Source organism: Asterias rubens, chromosome 11 (genome assembly GCF_902459465.1).
Source record: "Asterias rubens chromosome 11, eAstRub1.3, whole genome shotgun sequence".
Lineage (NCBI taxonomy): Eukaryota > Metazoa > Echinodermata > Asteroidea > Forcipulatida > Asteriidae > Asterias > Asterias rubens.
Genome location: NC_047072.1, coordinates 9,386,661 through 9,405,166, shown reverse-complemented (window position 1 = coordinate 9,405,166; position 18,506 = coordinate 9,386,661). Strand labels below are relative to the sequence as shown.

Here is an 18,506-nt window from a genome sequence, read left to right as displayed (position 1 = left end):
TCTTTCTTTACTTAGATTTGATATGGTTTTACCTCCCTGACATCTTTCATGTTGCCAATCGTCAAAATCCATTCCGAAATTAGATACCTCCACCATTAAAAAAGATCCGAAAACGCTACTTAAGAGCGCCCTCTATCGTTCGAAATCCTCTTTTTTTTTTTAAAGCTCATTCCGATTGTCTATGTCCACTTAAACAATGTTATAGTATAATATAGAAAAACTAATCTATATATAATACATGGTTACTATATGCAACATTTATACACATTTTGTAGTTTAAACATTAACACAATAATTATAGAAATACTGATCGATTACAAAGATTCTAAGACTCAATCAAACCATGCCATGGTCTTGAATCGATTAACAAATTATTATTTTTCCAAAGCTAAAACTTTAGTCACAGCTTTGCTTGGAAACCTCAACGATGACCGTGACAGTCTGACAACACATTATTAATAATACGATGTTGTCCTAAAAAATGTTGTCACTTATGAAAGAATGGCTGTATGTCGTGATTCATTTATGGGAGTGCAGGAAGTTTTTGTTCCAGTTAGAAACAACTATGGAGACTGTCAACATATGGTTGGATAGCTCATGTGGTAGACCGGAGGTCGGTGGTTCGAGTCCTGCTCCAGTCAATGTTTCTTTGTTCAACTCAAACTATTTTAAAACTTACCAAGTCAGTGTCCCTTATCGTGTATTACTTGATTATTACCAACAATAAAAGTAACATATGAAACTACCAATACATAAAATAACGCCAGCTAGCTTCCAACATTTCGTGTTGTTCAAAACATTTCGTCAACAACTTGCAACAAGTTTACCTACACCCACAAACGTCAAAAGTTACAACAAAATGTCTACTTATATGCCTACACAACGTTGAAGGTTATAATTTATAATAAGAACGGTTTACAATAACATATATTTATTTCATTTTACTTTAATATAAAATTGACAATTTGTTTAAATATTAACATTTTCACAAACTGGCAAGTGTAAAAATCGTATACTACATGTACTTACAATTTCAAACATAATACCAATCTGGGAACATTTTTTAATACTCAATAAATAAAAATGTTAGAAAGTGCAACATCTGGTCAGCTGAGATCAGTCTAAAACACGTACCGTTCAGGAAGCTAAGACTGTTAAACGCTCGTTAAACTTTGTCCATATGTTGTGTCATGTTTCTCCACACAATGTCCATTTTGGAATAAGCCACTTCGGAGTTCCAGCTGCGCATGTCTGTTAATACTGCTGACAACGGACTCTGTCTATCTCCCGTAACCTTTTGACAATACCAGCGGGTATTGTCAAAAGGTTACGGGAGATAGACAAAGTCCGTTGTCAGCAGTAACAGACGTGCGCCACTGACATTCCGAAGTGGCTTATTCATTCTAGTCATCACAGGTGAACCCGACTAAATTCCACTCCAGCTATTAAAGCACATTGGTTCTCTATATGGGGTACGGTGTGCCCCTGCCCTATTATGTCTTCAATGTGTGCATTCTCAGGATTTTGTTTTAGAAGGATTTTGGGTGAACCCTACTTCTGTACAAGAGGAAAATAGCGTTTAAAGTATATATGGGAACTTTTTGGAGATACCATCTGCTCCATTTTTAGGGGTTCCTCATGTAGGGTCTGAAAGAGTTTGAAAGGTGGTTATTTGTTCGTGTGCGCCGCGCTATACCACTGTTTCATGTTCGTTTTATATCCAAGATGGCGGCGTCATGACGTCACTGCATAATGTTCGTATCAACACGACGTCGTACATGTCTATAGCAGTGTGTGGAGACACTCAACAAGTATTAATTTTAGTGTAGTCTTGTTTTTTGACGATCATAAAAATCGACAATAAAGCAGTAACTATAATTCAATCGTACAGGAAACCTAAGATATCGTTGGACGACAGTGTCATTGGGATGATATCGTTTTCCGAACTGTGTTAGCATTCTCACACTGTGGTTGCTACGTCAAAACAATCATTTCGTTCAAAGACCATGGTTCTTAAAACTCATAAACATAAAAAAAGCATATCCGACTAGTCTACTCCTTATTTTGATCATCGATCTTGAATCGTCAAACTGTTCTACAACCTCGCTCCTTCAAGCTGTTCTACAACCTCGTTCCTTCAATCTGTCTTTAACTTCGCTCTTTCAAGCCGTTCTACAACCTCGCTCCTTCAATCAGTTTTACTACAACCTCGCTCCTTTAAAGCGCTTGGGTTAATCCATATATTGTTTTAAACCATAAACCAAAAGTCAGCCTGACACAGAACTTGTCTTAGTCTTCTCGCATCATTCACGAATTATACTTGTCATTTACAACTAACATTTCAAAATGATGTGCAACATTAACAATAACTTTATCTTATCACACAAATTAACAACAAAATCAGTAACCAAAAATTCAACAACCATGATATTAATTTCGTAAAAACAAATCTATCAAATATATATATGTATAATATATCTAAGCTCCCGCAATGCATTGGCGGGCTCTGTTTGTTTTACCCATAATGCATCAGTCACCGGAAACAGCTTCTTCTAGCCACTGTTTGATGTCTTCGTAGTTAGTCTCCATCCAATGAACGTTGACTGCCGTAGTCTCCTCAGCCTGGCGGAAGTTCTTCATCCCTGCTTTGCCGATCAAGGAGAGCTCATTACCGGCTATGAACTCTCGCAGCTGTGTAATGATAATACAAATCAAATAAATGTGCACATAAATTTAAAGGCATCTGGTACTGTTGGCAATTACTCAAAATAAACGTTAGCATAAAAAGTTTCTTGTAAGAAAAGGCTTCCTCTGAAGTAACATTTTTTTTTAAAGAGGTAAATTCTCACTCAAATAATAAAAAACTTCAGGCCTACAGCTTATTATTAGGCACACGTGCCACAATTTTTTTTTCTTTCAATATTCTCTTGCAACTTCGATGACCAATTAAGTCAAAATTTACACATAATATTTGTTAGTTTATGCAAAAAATTATGTTGGGATACACCAAGTAAGAATACTGGTCTTTGACAATAATTAACAAAGGTGTCCACTGCCTTTATAGGGTATGTATCGGGCAGGCCCTACACTTGGTAATGACTCTATCAATTAATGGCAAAAGAAGTTACTTGGTAAGAAGTAAAGCATATTTGGATAGTATAATGCATACCAAAAAAATTCACTTAACTCCGAAGCACTGCGGTATGAAAACAATGTATCACTTTTTATCCTCAAAATTATGTTGAACTTGAGAAGCGTTATTGACAGTAACGTTTCTCAGATTGTGTACTCCAATGCAGATTTGTCTTCCTGCTTGGACAAATCGCTCCAGATTTTCAGCAACAATTATCTCACAAACGCTACCCGATTTTCAAATGAATCTTGCACAGGTTTGTGTTTAGGTATATCTTATCTAAAACCTATTTCAGGATTGAACATTATCTAAGATGTTCCATAGAGCCTGTATGGGGAGTTTCTGACCTCTTTAAGGTGGAAGTCCGTGCTGAACCACTTGGTGACTGTGTCAATCAAACCGTTCATCAAGAAGATTCCACCGCTGTACCTGTATCAAGAAGAACCACAAAAGAAATAATTACACTTTACCAAATGAAAAATACATCTACAATATTGGCATGCTGTAGGCCTGGGCCCTGCTTTCACAGCATAGTTTCGTGTCATGGCCTAGCGGTTAATAAGAGAAACGGATTCAAGCTCTGGGCCCAATTTCATAGAGCTGCTTAAGCAAAACATTTTGCTCAAGCAAACAAACCTTTGCTTTGTAAAATCAGATTACCGGCTAAGACTCCACTCAATTGTTATGCTAAGTAAACAACAGCTAAATATTAGTCACAAGCAATGTACATGGTATGAAATTTTTGCCAGTAACATGTGTAAAATAAGCAAGCTATTTTCGTGCTTAAGCAAATTTTTTGCTTAAGCAGCTCTATGAAATTGGGCCCTGGTGTTTGATCAGCAGTGGTTCATACCTCTCTACAAAGATGTCCCAGTGTTGACGGAAGAAGTTCCAGGCGAGGTATCCGCCGATTGGATTATTGACGACGTGTTTGAAGACTTCCACAGTATCGACCACGGGCACCAGACTGGGATCCAGGGATCGCTCCATGAATCTGGAAAATTTATAAAAATATTGTTTGTCTTAAAAACGTATTTCTTAACAGCATTTTTGTCGCAACTTCTGCCTATCATTTTTCTTTACTAGATACTATAGTGCAGATTTTCGAAAGGGATTCAGCTTTTGGGTTTTCACGTGTGGATTTGGATATGTCTTTATTGTGTTTGGAGGGGAAAAGGTAGAGAACACTTTGGGGGTATAGCAGATGCGCACGCATCCAACGCCATGTGACGCGCGAGCTTAAATTGGAAAATGTCAATTTCGCGCCTTATCGTGAGCGCATTTTCAAACGCGCGCGTAAAAAACCGCGGAAAAGATCCATTCACAGAATTAACACAACAACAACTGCATCAAATAAAGCGAGAATTTTTCGTCAAGACGGACGTGTCTACAAATGTCCGTAACATCGGACTTTAGGGTTAGGTGAAAGCTGGATACTATACTCCAGCTAGATTCATCGTCATTAGTCAACTCTCAAACACAGTAAACAAAGCATATAGTAATGATTGGGTCTTTGATGGTAGCGATTGGATACTTTTCGTCCAATTTTGAGCTGGAGAAGGAACTAGACGAAATGGCAACTGAGCAAATGAAGCAAAACCAAGGGTAAGCTCTTCGGCATAATTTCATGTTAAAAAAGCTTCCATAACAATAACGATAAGCTGAGTTTTGATTTGGACCGAGATCATGATATCCTCGAGCAAGATACTTTTCCATCATTGTCCATAGTTAAGTGTTTTGGCCATCACATGGGACATTTTAAAACCGTAGGTCTCGTGTACTAGAGTACAGCAGAGGATTGTAAGTGAAAATAACGTATAATCGGTGTTTCTGGTTGACGTGGCATGCGTCCTTGATTACACTCACTTACAATTTATGTTTCCTCAGCTCGGGACTGCGAGGAGCTACAGTGGTTAAGTTCACTTTGAGTGAAGCATCATTGGTGTTATTTAATACCAGAAATACATATCAAAGCGCCATCTTGTTTTAATTTAAGGGATAGTTTCAGAGAGATTTGTTTATGTCTGTAAATACTCGACCCTTGACTTCCAGTGCACGCAAGAATCAGGAACATTATTGAAGGTTCGAGAGCCGAGTCACATACGCCATTGAGTGTTCGAAATAACATTGCCCCCTTGATCAATATGGCGCTTGTTATTGTGAAAGCACATCTACCAAATTCAATTACATTACATTACACTTTACCATTCAAGCAATGTACTATACCAAAAGAGCAGTGACGTTTGGTGCGTTGTGTTTCTATTCTTAATCTCGAGAATTTCACAAGTATTTTTGTCGGAATTGTTTGTTTTGTTGACGATAACCCAAACCAGACTCTTAACGTATTTATTGTACAGGCCTTGGCCGCGACTGCAACTTCAATAAGTTTATTTGAAGTTTCGGAAGTTCAAAGTTAAACTTACGGAATTTCAGGTAGCATAATATTAAAAATACTAAACAATATATTGAACTGGGCAGGGGAAGAACATCCTTGGTTGTCTATAAAGGGTCACTCACTAGCTCTTTCTTTACTTTAAATTTATGCAGCAAACATAATCGTTCAATTGACACCACATTCGCAAAGACAATGTCTCCCAAAGAAGAAAGCCGCATCCGCACTTTCGTCCTGGAGAAACTAACCGCCTTCAGACCGGGGTATCTGCATGGCAACTGCCGCAGGCAGCTACACATTGCCAAGCAGCACATCTTGACCCTGACCAATCACTACGAGGCACTCAAAGAATGGTCCCAATCAGCTGCCGAGGCCGCGATGAAGAAGAACCAATCACACGAGGCTAAGTTCAGCGCGATGTCTGCCGAGCACAAGGCCCATCTCAAGGTCCTGGACGAGGAGAAAATCAGGCTGGAGAAGAATCTTGAGAATCTCCAGAACACCTACAGAGCTCTGAGCGAGAAGGCAGAGAAGACATCTAAGCAGTTGAAGAATGCCCAAGGTAACATGAACAAGCAAGTGGACCTCAACACCACGTTGGCAGAAAAGCTGAAGGGGTCTCTGCTGAAGGAGGTCGCCCTCAAGAAAGACTACGACGTCAAGCGAGCTGAACAGCAGGCAACATTTAACGCAAGGTATGACAAACTGGAAGCCACCTTTAAGTCAACGAACAAAAAGCAAGAAGCTTGGTTCAGCCAGAAGTTGGCCGAACAAGAAACCAAGATCAAGTGTCAGGATAGGATGGAGGCTAGGTACGGGGACCAATTTGTTGAGTCAAGGCTCCGGGAACAGGAGGCTTCATACCAGAACAAGCTTGCCGAGCAGGAGGCAACCTTCACCGCCAAGAGCCAGGAGCAACTGGATGCCATGAACGACAAACTGACGGCACAGCAGGCGAAGTTCGATGCCGATTACAAGACACAGGGGGACACCTACAACACCAAGTGTGCCGAGCAGCAAGCGGCTTTCGACAGGAGATACAAAGACCTGGAGGACATGCTGGACCTGAAGTATAACAAGCAGAAGGTGGCGTTCAACAAGATGCTGCAAGGAGAGAGACGTAAGATGGAGCTCCTGGGGAAGGAGAAGCAGGCTTTGGGCAACAGGCTTCAGACCACTGAGATCGCTCTGCTAAAGTCTAGACAGGTGATTACAGAATGTTACCTCAAAATACAAATACAGACGACCAAAGAGGCAACCTTTTAAAGAATTTTGGGCCAAGTACCATCTTTTCATCTAATTTCAGCGATTATATATTTGATACTTGACCACAATGAAAACTGGAGGGATTTATTTTTTAATGATTCGGCGTTAAACAAAGATGGAGAAAGCTTGAATTGGACTAAACTAGGGCAGAAGCCAAGTATTTTTCGGGAAAATTTAATAACAGAATTGAAGGTTGAAACAGTCTGGTACTTTTTGTAATGTTTTTTTTATTCGAAAAATACCATTCGGCAAAGATAAATGATGAAGTTCACTTCCATTCAGTGAAATACACATATTATTTCGCTGAAATAACAAAACTCCACACAAAAACAAAAATGTTTTGACCCTTGCAGAGTCTTTCTCGAAGGCTCCGAGGAAGACACTCTGCGTTTTTTGTTCTATGTATACAACAGGTCATTTTGTTTCGTCAGCAGTTTCTCAAAATATTTCCATTTGACAGATCAAGGTGACCCAGGAGTACCAATTCAAGGACACAATGAACGGCGTAGTGCCCAGAGACGAGCTGAAGACAGCCCATGAGCAGTGCGTACTCTACAAGAAGATCGTGTCTGTAATGGCTGCCCTTGTGCTGGTACTCGTCGCCCTAGTGTTCATTGTATCCAGGTTTCTGCTGTAGGAGGTGGTAGGAAGGATTTGGGGGCTACTTACTAAGGGGGAACAGCACGTGGGGGTGTACAGCACAAGAACCAAAAGCACCGGGGAAACAGTCTACCCGTTCGCGAATGGGCAGCGGGAGGGGAGATCTGTTTGCCATAGATCGATGAAGTCTACATTTAAGCCGTGGGACAGAAACAAATTGGATTAAAACTTTGGGATTGTGTACACGATACTTTTATGACGGGAAGGCAATGGAAACCAAATAATGTAGAGTCTGTTCAGACAAAGAAAAAAGGTAATTTGGAAAATAACCTACGCGTTTGGGGGGTATAGTTTGCTAAATTAAATGAAAGTTCATTTTAGGAACTCGCTGACAAAAAAACGTGTACTTGACACTAAAATGCAACAAATTACCAACATTTAAGCAATGCAGACTCTGACTTGAAAAAAAACAAGTATTGGCTAAAAGAACTTAATTAACAGTAATATGTTTCTTTTGAGTTGTAACAAGAATTGCCTAGTATAAAGACGATAGAGGGAGCTATATTGTTCATGCACATGTAATAACAGACTTCTTGTAGAAAAAAATCATGAATAGAGTACAATTGAAGATCAATATCTTTAAACAGCTTAAAAAACATAATCAAGTTGATATAATAATTGTATTGAATACTTTTAGGACACGGACAATTGATTTTAGCTCATCGGAAATTGAAATATAAAATCATAAAGTAAATTACTCGTAGGGCGACCTCTACGGTTCATCATAAAACATTAAAATTGTCACCGAGGGTCAACTGAATCAATTCAATTGGCATGGACTTAGCCTACATAATAGATGATTCCTCCTTTAACAAAAAACACTCTTACAAGTAAGTATCCTGATGAAGTCATGAATTTGTATGAATTTGCATGATATCATTGGTGAAAAGATTTCAAAAACTAAGCACTTGCCATAAGTTTTGCCGTATAGTATGTAACAAGGATCAAGAGAGTGACATAATAAAAAGAATCATGTGAAAATACGTAAGCTTTCAGAGTGTTTATTTGTGTGTGGAAAGCGGTTACTAGAAGGGTTGTGAAATCAGGCCAAGCTTAAAGGGGAAATAACTTGGGTGAAATACCTGCAGAGTAGCCATGGTTCTGTGGTCCCGGCGAGCGAGGCCAGCCAAAGTAGGTTCTCGCCGGTTGTATCTGAACGGTACTGTTCCCAGGCGTACTCCCTGGTTGAACTATTGCCGTTTGCCACACCGACCTGGTACACACACGGCTTCAAATCGGGTGGTATTCTACGAACATAACAGCATTTCCAAGGTAAAACTTTGTATCAAGCACAGAACTTCCGTGGAATAAATATGGCTTTAGAAATGTAATAGTGTATTTTTTTTTTGCGGAGAATTTATACAAGCTTTCCATGCACTAAATTGCACTTTCGCAGGTAATCTGCTCAGCATATAATGCTTTGAGGCCTAAGGTCGTAAAGTTTGGGTGAGAAACTAAGCGAAAACCAGTCAAAGGCTTTTGGGTGATAATGTGTTGGCTGATACCCCGATTCAGGATTGCTTTGTGCCCAGCTACACTTTTGCCAAGCACAACCGAATTATGCTTACCAGAATAATGATATCAGCTTGTTGTAAATAAAGCACATTAGAACGTTTGTTTTTTTGCAGATTTAGGCAAACTCATAAAAACCAGTTAAAGCCATCTTCACCATAAACATCTTTGTAACATAGGCTTTCAGATTAAAATTGAACAATTTCTTGTTGTGGTCATTACCAAAGTATGACGCTAACTTAAAGTGAAGCAGCTACATTCTATCAACATAATGATAACAATGTGTTCATTATTAATAATAACCTTTGTCCATGTTCTACGTGATTCTTGAAGAGACTATTGGCTTTAGAGATGCAATCTTCGTTTCCATAACTACAGAGAGCCTTTAAGACTTCTCCCTGCAATAACCTGACATAAAGAAAAAAAAAAAGAAAAAAAATCATTACAAATCTTGTTTTTGAGTTGTTGTTTTTGACAGAGACAGAAATAAAAAGCAGTAGAATACAGTCTTCTCAAGAATGTGTACAACACAAATAATAGTTATAGTTTCAGGTGTTTGGTCTTACCTTGCACCATGCGAATCGGTGTGATTCCAGCCGATATCTCTGTACACAGGCAGTAACTGTTGTTCAATATATTTCTACAATCAAGAAAAGAAATTGTGAAAAATTAAGGAAACGTGATGTTGACTTGAGATGACGTCCCGGGACAAAAAGCAGTACGCTGAGGAGTTGAGGCTATCCGGGTGGGGTTATTTGTTATGGTGTCTGCTTGTCGATACCGATGATTTAAATAAAAAGGCCCCGGGTGTTTTGACAGATCGAGAACGTTCTCCGTTTGACTTCGCGACGCTGTTTGTTTTATTAGTCACCGGCAGAGGGCGCAACATCGGAGGGACTGGGAAGTCTATAAATTGGATGTTTGTGTAGATACAAATACCTCTTCTCCAGTCGTTCGTGTTGTGACATCAGCAACTATTTCAACAAAATGAACGTCTCAAATCAAGACTAATAAAAAAAACAATGGTTCCCTACAAAAAGCGAAGACGAAACGATGGGAGAAAAGGATAAGACCTTGGTTGAAGATGGTTTGAAAAGATTGGTCTTTCATTATACCTTCAGGTTTCCATATGAAGAAGTGAAGCTCAACATCCGTGCAACATAACCCATGAGTTGCAGCGTTACTTTCCATGGGACGTATTCTCGTTCTTTGTTGAGGTACGTGGTGAGGTTGAGAGCCACAGTGATACTCAGTCGACCTGCAGTGGCAAGATGGAACGCATCATCGATCAACATGGCCCGATTGGACGCACTGATCACCTGTTAAAAAAAATAAATAATATAGATACAATATTTTAATTCAAAGTTGTTCAGATAGAGGAAATATTTTGGGAAAATGTGCATTTGGTGGTACAAGCATGGAATCGGGCACACATAGTATGTCATGAGAAAGATATGTGGCCATAGAGAAATCGCAGATTTGTCTTAAAGTCACCTGGAAGTGGTATTTTTTCAAATTAAAGCTTTTGTCACTAATATATGTGTTTTGATGAGTGGAATGTGAATAAACAGTTAACTAAGGTTTAAAAAAATCAGTTCTTATGTTATTTACAAATTTAAGAGTAGACCCCGACACGAGAGGGCGCTGTTCGTGACGTCAATCGAGGCAGACTTTGCCTGTAATGCGTAGAGTAAACACACTTGCAAAGTACATGTACGGACCAAGTCGTGAGTTTGTACGTTTCAAAAAAAAAAATGTTTTTGTTTTTTTCCGGCAATGCCGACCAGGTGTATTGCTGTAAAAACACTTTTTGAAATGTACCAACTCACGACTTTGACGTACATGTACTTTGCACGTGTGTTTACTATACGCATTGCAGGCAAAGTCTGCCTCGATTGACGTCACAAAAGGGGTAGGTGGAGTCAGCCCCCCAAACAACTTAATATATGTTTTAAACATATAAATCGTGACAAACAATTACTAAAAAAATTGTTTTATTGTTCGTAAGCATATACTCTTATGTTTGAAAGAAAAAAAAATTATATTTCCAGGTGACTTTAAGGGGAAGAACAGAGTAACAAGCAATTTTTTAGATTTTAAATATGGCTGAAATTGCTTTGGTGTGCTATCTACATTTAGCATATGAATACTTGTAAAATTTTTACTTTTTGCTAAGCTTTTGGTTTATTTTAAAGATTTTTTATGTACATTTTGTGTGAATTTGTTTCTTGTTGGAGCGAATAATTCGCACAACAATTTGTTGCACAATGAAGTTTTTGCAGGTACGGATTGGCACTAGTTTTGTTCTGGTTAATACTGGGCTTTTTCTCGAGAAAAGGAGGAAATTACTAGACCTTCCGTAAGTGTAACTCTCGTGTGGAATCCTTGAATTTAATTCGCTTTTTAATAACACTACTCCAGTAGCTTTTCTCCTCGTACTGCATTTCTTTGGAACTCCTTGCCTCCACTGAGTTTCTGCATTTCTATGTTTTTTCCTTGTAGCCCTTTACCTAGAGTGGCTTTTTTAGCCTTGTTTTGGGCGAACTTATATAACACAAGCATGATAAACCAAACACATTAATGGACAGACTGGCAAACACACCATATGGTCTTCCCTCAGCTGTTTTATGAGTAAGTCCCAATTGGCTTCGTCGTAGTTAGTTCGGTAGAACCCGGTGCGTTTCATATTAGCCAAGATCCATTGCTCGGTTCCCATCTCCTGCACAGATAACGATCCTACACAAACAGAAATCAAGACGTGGTGTTTAGGAAAGTAAAGGCCAAGGATCATGAGAAACGGGTACATCATTAACCATTGCTGTTCATTTTGCGGAGCGTGTCCTTACGAAGAAACACAGGACCGATATTATAGAGGTCATATTGTGCTAATTTCGAGTACGAGATGGAGAAAAACAAAAAAAGAGTAAACAAAAGGACTCCATGGGGGAAGTCTAAAGTATAGACGATGTGACCTCTGACGTCACTCGAAAACCATAGTATGATTCGCGCGCATACCGCTGGGCAAAACCTTTGTGTTTTGCCAGCCAGCTAGAAAGTGTATGCAATCTTATCATGACTACGCGTCTTTTTGCCCGGCAAAACATGACGTATACAGTGTTTTGTCAACAGAGGGCGGTTTGATTGTAAACATAGGTCACATCGTCTATAAGGCTACGCTTTGTTGCAATGACTAATACATGTATATATCATTTAAGAGCTAACCTGAGGTACCACGAAGCACATGGATCGGTGGTTGGGCCAGCTGGTCTGCGTATGAATATAGTATTGGGATTCTCCATTGGTATCTGTAGGGGAATACAAAGGTTAATTAATTAATAATTTACAGTTCAATTCCTTAGATAAATTTAGAGTAATTAATGATCAATATAAGTAAATGTGAACTTTCACACTAGGTTCATAAAGTTCTTTAATAAATGATCGGACAACTAAGAAAAATGAAAAACAAGCACCCACCAAAAAAAAATTAAATAAATAAATAAATTTCTACCCATTGTTTTTCTCGATCACCGTGATTAGATCACGCTAAAATGTATATATAAATATTTATGTCTCTTGTTTTTGTATGTTATCAACTTAATTTATATGTATTACAACCCGTAGCTCATTTAATCTGTTATATAATAGCAGTATGTATCAGAGCTTGTTGTATTGATGTATGTTGTTGTTGATAATTGTTGTTGAATAAACGGAGTAGTATAACTCCACATCAAGAGAAAACAAAATAAATAAAATCAGTTTATATAGGATTTGAGGCATTGCATGGTGAGGTATCAATGTATATTTGGTTTGCGGTAACACCATGTGTGTATCTACTTGCCAGGTAGAGTTGTTCTTAGGGAACCGTCTTGCTTTATTATACTGCCGTGGAGTAGATAATCGAAGGTTCGGGAGACTTCTCAGTTCGGGAGACTTCTCAGAACTGAGAAGTCTCCCGAACCTCCGATTATCTACTCCACGGCAGTAGAATAAAGCAAGACAGTTCCATAAGAACAACACTACCTGGCAAGTAGATACACACATGGTGTTACCGCAAACCAAATATACAAAAATCAGTTTAGTCATCTAGTTTTTAAAAAAAATAATATTTGAATAATACTTTATTCAGATATAAGCCCAATACATACAAATAATATGTCTTCCTTTTTATAATAGATACAAAGAACAGTGATATTACGTTAAAAACATGGATAGTTCAAATCTACTCATTTTCAATTTTATAATTTCTTTTAAAGCCAAACTATGTTTGTGTTTATGTGGGACACCATCGGCTTCTTACCCGTACGGCGACGACGGTAGACGGTTAATAGCGTCAGGATGCAGTAGGAATGGCTCTTGCGACATCTCGACAATTCTCGTTTGGTAATCTCGCGTCATCGTGACGACTGGGTATCCCATTTGTAACATCCACGGATCCATGAAGTCGGTAATGTTGATCCTGGTGCCTCGGTCGGTACGTACGGCCTTTAGACAAAAACAAATAGGGATCCCTTAAAGGGTATATCGACTTGTATTCACTCTTAAAAAATAATGACAATACAAACTTACAAGGTCTCAATTTCTTACTGCTAAGCACAAAGAAGCAGGATACCAGTTATATTTTGTACGTGTAAATGTATACCGTAGCATGGTTAGCATTATTAAGTTGGACCAGTTTCCCTGTGACCCGGATCAGAGTGTAAACTTGCTTAAAAGTTCATTTAGTTCTGCTGCTGGCAGCGATTTGAATGTTTTTTTAATAAACCATTGGATGAATGAATGATAAAAAGAGCTATCAGTTCCCATTTGTTTTGGTTAACCTTACGATGCAGCTGCGGATGCTGTGTTAACCTTTAACCTTTAACCTTTATTTATAACCTTTCTGTCTTGTTTATAAATACCTCCGATAGTGCTTCCCACAAATCGGTTGCCTTGGCATTACTGTAGGCATGAGTCTGTAAGAATTTCTGGAAAGTACAAAACAAAAGTAAATTAGAGAACAAACCAAATGGAGGGGGACATAAACTATCATTTATTGATTAGCAAAGTAAACAATTGATGAGATGATACAGTTAAAGACCTATCTTGAACAAAAATGGCAACTACCTTTAGTTTTTTCAAAACCTTGTTGGGGACTTATTATATGATCGATGATAACGCAAAATTTTGACTATTAAAAAAATTACATTATCAACAAACGCAATGTAAAAAAGCATTCCCGTGACGTGACAGATATTGTGTTAATATCAAAGTTCACCAAACTTTAAACATGCAGTCAAGATAATTCGGAAAGGGCTCATAATAAACTCAAAATTACAAACGTTAAAATAACATCAGGGCCAGGGTATTTTGTTTGAATTGTTTGAATTCACCCTACTTTACAAAAATTGTATTATAGGTTACTTACTGTCATTCCGCTCTGGAAGACATCAGATCCAACTAAGTATCTTAACATCCTCACCACAGCTTCGCTCTACAATCGACAAAGACAGTTGTCAAGAAAAGAGAAGATAGAAATAAGAGAGAGAAAAAAAGAAATAAGATAGAAATTGATAGAGTTCAACAATTATTTATGTTTATGAAAACAAAGTTTCGTGATCAAGCTGTCGATGACATAGGGAGAAAAAAAGCAATGTTAAATATCGAGGACTTGAAACTTTTCTATGTGGAAGTATAAATGTTAGGTGTTCATCGCGGTGACCTAAACGGTCATGTATAGATGATATGACCTCTGACGTCACTCGAAAACCATAACATGATTCGCGCGCAAACCGCCGAGCAAAACTATTTTTTTTTTAGCAGCCAGCTAGGAAGTGTGTGCAATCTTACCATGACTACGCCTCTTTTTGCCCGGCGAAACATGACGTATACAGTCTTTTGTCAACAGAGGGCGGTTTGAATGTAACATGGGTCACATCGTCTATATAGAGTGAGTATAGTGTTTGGATACCACAGTCTATGCACAGACTCTCCCTCTCACACTCACTCCAATTGGGCATTTAGGTCTCACACAACATAGATTTCTGTGAACCACTGTCGCATGTCGTTTGGTTCAGCACGAAGCCATCCATTTTCCAACAAATCAGGAGAGCTTTCAATCATTAGAATAATAAAGACTCAAAGTAGTTACTTCTCACCGTTCTTCAAATGACATTATTTGAGAAGAAACCTAAGAATACCTTATAATAGCTAGTGAGGTCAAAGTTATTGAGGATATCACTGATGTCATTGATGGTACCCTGTATGGCGTGGGACGTTGGTAACGCATCTAGTAACATCACTCGCAGGAATTCCTCGGTGGCCAAACTCAGCTCATCCATCTAATATCAACAAATATATATAACAATTGAATGAATGAAACTTCCCTGAGACAGATCGAGTATCTTTTATTTAAAGTGATATAATAACTGTATTAAAGGCAGTGGACACTATTGGTAATTACTAAAAGTAATTATAGCACAAAACCTTGCTTGGTAACGAGTATAATGGAGAGCTGTTGATAGTATAAAACATTGTGAGAAACGGCTCCCTCTGAAGTGATGTAGTTTTCGAGAAATAAGTAATTTTCATTTCGAGACCTCAAATTTAGAATTTGAGGTCTCGAAATCAAGCATCTGAAAGCGCACAACTCTGTGTGACAAGGGTGTTTTTTCTTTCATTATTATCTCGCACCTGTGATGACCGATTTAGCTCAAATTTTCACCGTTTTTTTAATGCACATGTCGAGATACAGCAAGTGAGAAGACTAGTCTTTGACAATTACCAATAGAGTCCCTTGCTTTATAAAGGTGCTCAAAGCGCATGAAAAGAAGGGGGAGAAGCGACAAAGGGAAGAGGGAACAAAGGGAACCAAAGAAAGGAAAAAAAACTACTTAAAAATCTGTATGAAACAAATTGAATTTCAATCTGTTCTTAAATGTCTCCACGCTGCTACTATTCCAAATGTCTGAGGGTAGTGTTAGTGAGCACGCATGATGTGATAACTCATGAGAAGGGTCTACATACAGACCTTATGAAAATGACGCAAGTGAGTAGTGTATATTAAGCATAGATTTCAAAATTTGTGCGTTTCCGGTGTTTTCATAGTAGGTTTACCCACCTTATAGATGGCGGCTGGAATATCTATGGAGAAACGCGTACGTATTTTTTGTGCAATTTCTTATTCATAGCTTTCATAAATCTCTTGTATCATACCATATTACGTTCAGGATGGATGTGATCTAGAGCCAGGTAAGCCAGAAGATTAGCAAAGCATTCCTTCATCCAAAGTTCACCCCAGTACTCCTGCGTGACTAAGTTGCTGTACCACTGCCAAGTAAAACAAAAACAGATTCAATAGAGGGCGGACTTCATCCATAGGCATCATATCATTAAGATGGACTTGCAAGTATAAATATTCAATATTTGGGTTCTCCGTGCATGTTTTGGGGCCTAACCAGACTAAAACTCAGTGTGCATGCGTAATCCCTGGAATGAGTTTTAAATTGGTTTGTACACAGCACAAAATTGGGTGTAGAAATCAACATCTCGTGTGTTGTCGAAATGTACCGAAATCAAAACCCAATTTACACCATTATGGTGCCAGAAATAAAACTAATTTCTGACGAAGAAGGAACTTACATTGGTATTATTTTAACACTCGTTGTCGTTTATTTTTTTTAAGGCAGTGGACACTATTGGTAATACTCAAAATAATTATTAGCACAGAAACTTACTTGGTAAAAGCTAATGGGGAGAGGTTGATAGTATAAAACATTGTGAAAAACGGCTCCCTCTGAGGTGGAGTAGTTTTCGAGAAATAAGTAATTTTCCACGAATTTGGTTTCGAGACCTCAAGTTTAGAATTTGAGGTCTCGAAATCAAGCATCATTCTGAACGCACACAACTTTGTGTGAAAAGGTTTTTTTTTTTCTTTCATTATTATCTCGCAACTTCGACGACCGATTGAGCTCAAATTTTCACAGGTTTGTTATATGTTGAGATACAGCAAGTGCACAGACTGGTCTTTGACAATTACCAATAGTGTCCAATGTCTTTAAGTATATATAATGTGACAACACGTTGCCAATTTTAACTCTGTTTGTCAAAAATGTTTGCAGTGTACTAGACAAGCATGCACCTCATTTCAAGTCAACACTTGCAAACCCAGTACTTGCAGATAGTATAAGAAACTTGCAGTGAACATTTTAAAAGACATATCAGATGTTGCGATTGCTAAAACAAGGTTGACGTTTTTTAAAGTAAGGCCTTGATTTCCGATTAGGCTTTTGCTGATTTGGCTTTTGCTGCAGATTAATTTACAGAATAAGCCCCCATCCATCAAATTGGCTCTGGGTAAGGTCAAAGGTCAGGCAGACCCTGTGCAAGAACTGGAAACAGTGCATAAGACAAAGCCTATAGAAGGCATAATCTGAATTGGCGGCTACAGCTACGGCTACGGCTGTTGCTAAGGGTTTTGCTAAGGACGTCCTATACCTCAACGCACGGTGACGAGGAGATCAAGCCGTAGCCGTAGCTGTAGCCGCTAATTTGGACACGGCCTAAGCCAGAAGCAGAGCCAGTCACTATTCCTACCTGGTGTGCGATTTCATGACCTATGATCGTGGCGATTTCTTGACTGGTATCGCTTGAAGCTTCATTGGGGTCCAGTAGCATGTGAGACTCCTTGAAGGTCAGTAACCCCCAATTCTCCATTCCGGCGGCAATACTTTGCGGCAACGCTATCAGATCTTCAATAACACGAATAAGGAAATAGGCAATCAAACGAAGATGTTTTTCTGATACGACAAGTTCTCAAAACGACAAATAATCGTGAGCACCCCCCGGTCTGTTTTTTAAGGTAAGGGCAGCCTTAAAATTGCCAAGGGTGGATCAAGACAGAATCAAAGCGGAATACACCAAAGTCAAATAAGTACCATCACAAACACGTGCAGATTGGTGGCTAGGGTTTTACACAATTTGCATCCGTGCAGGAATGGATATGGGTTTATAAGGAATTATAATAATTACTTTGTGAAATATCTTGACTATATATAGCTTGTCCGAGGCATGTTTTTCCATAGTATCAAGCCAGGTACGCAAAATACATTGTTTAACTTAAACATGCACATTTAAAAAAGAATTACTGTTTGCCTTTATCTTTTGTCAGTTTGCAGCAAGATTGATGAAAGTCGCTACTTTGCAACCATGAACCACTTTTTACACTTTCTTTCAAGAGTATCCCATAATCTCATAAGAACGTAAAAGCCTTCATGGGAAATCCCCCCTCAATTGACTGACCTATTTTTGGCAGAGGGTATTCCAATTCACTGTAGTCCTCCAGGAACGTGAAAGCCCTGGTGCCGTACTCCAGAGCGAAGAGCGTGTCGTTGAATACCTCCTCTCGTGCCCAAACGCTGAACTGCAGAACAAAGCGGGAACCAGTGGGAAAACATGATTTTGTGATGTATAATAATTAGAATTTTCTACTATTGTCGTTTTAAAACAGTGGACACTATTGGTAATTGTCAAAGACCAGTCTTCTCACTTGGAGTATATTAACATAAA

General features: G+C 38.6%; 1 protein-coding gene across 1 annotated transcript in view; it reads right to left on the bottom strand.

Moving 5' to 3' along the window:
* Positions 1–1,326: 1,326 nt before the first annotated feature.
* The window catches only part of LOC117296888 (aminopeptidase N-like), a 44,716-nt gene continuing 27,536 nt past the window's right edge, over positions 1,327–18,506 (bottom strand). The window contains exons 3-18 of the mRNA XM_033779992.1: positions 18,240–18,360; positions 17,535–17,689; positions 16,155–16,268; positions 15,140–15,280; positions 14,368–14,433; positions 13,862–13,927; positions 13,261–13,445; positions 12,186–12,268; positions 11,566–11,699; positions 10,079–10,282; positions 9,530–9,603; positions 9,267–9,371; positions 8,534–8,698; positions 3,987–4,127; positions 3,481–3,562; positions 1,327–2,691 (exon numbers count right to left, since the gene is read on the bottom strand). Coding sequence (XP_033635883.1) covers positions 2,530–2,691; positions 3,481–3,562; positions 3,987–4,127; positions 8,534–8,698; positions 9,267–9,371; positions 9,530–9,603; positions 10,079–10,282; positions 11,566–11,699; positions 12,186–12,268; positions 13,261–13,445; positions 13,862–13,927; positions 14,368–14,433; positions 15,140–15,280; positions 16,155–16,268; positions 17,535–17,689; positions 18,240–18,360 — 1,998 coding nt within the window. The 3' untranslated portion in view covers positions 1,327–2,529. The remainder of the gene's footprint in view (positions 2,692–3,480; positions 3,563–3,986; positions 4,128–8,533; positions 8,699–9,266; positions 9,372–9,529; positions 9,604–10,078; positions 10,283–11,565; positions 11,700–12,185; positions 12,269–13,260; positions 13,446–13,861; positions 13,928–14,367; positions 14,434–15,139; positions 15,281–16,154; positions 16,269–17,534; positions 17,690–18,239; positions 18,361–18,506) is intronic.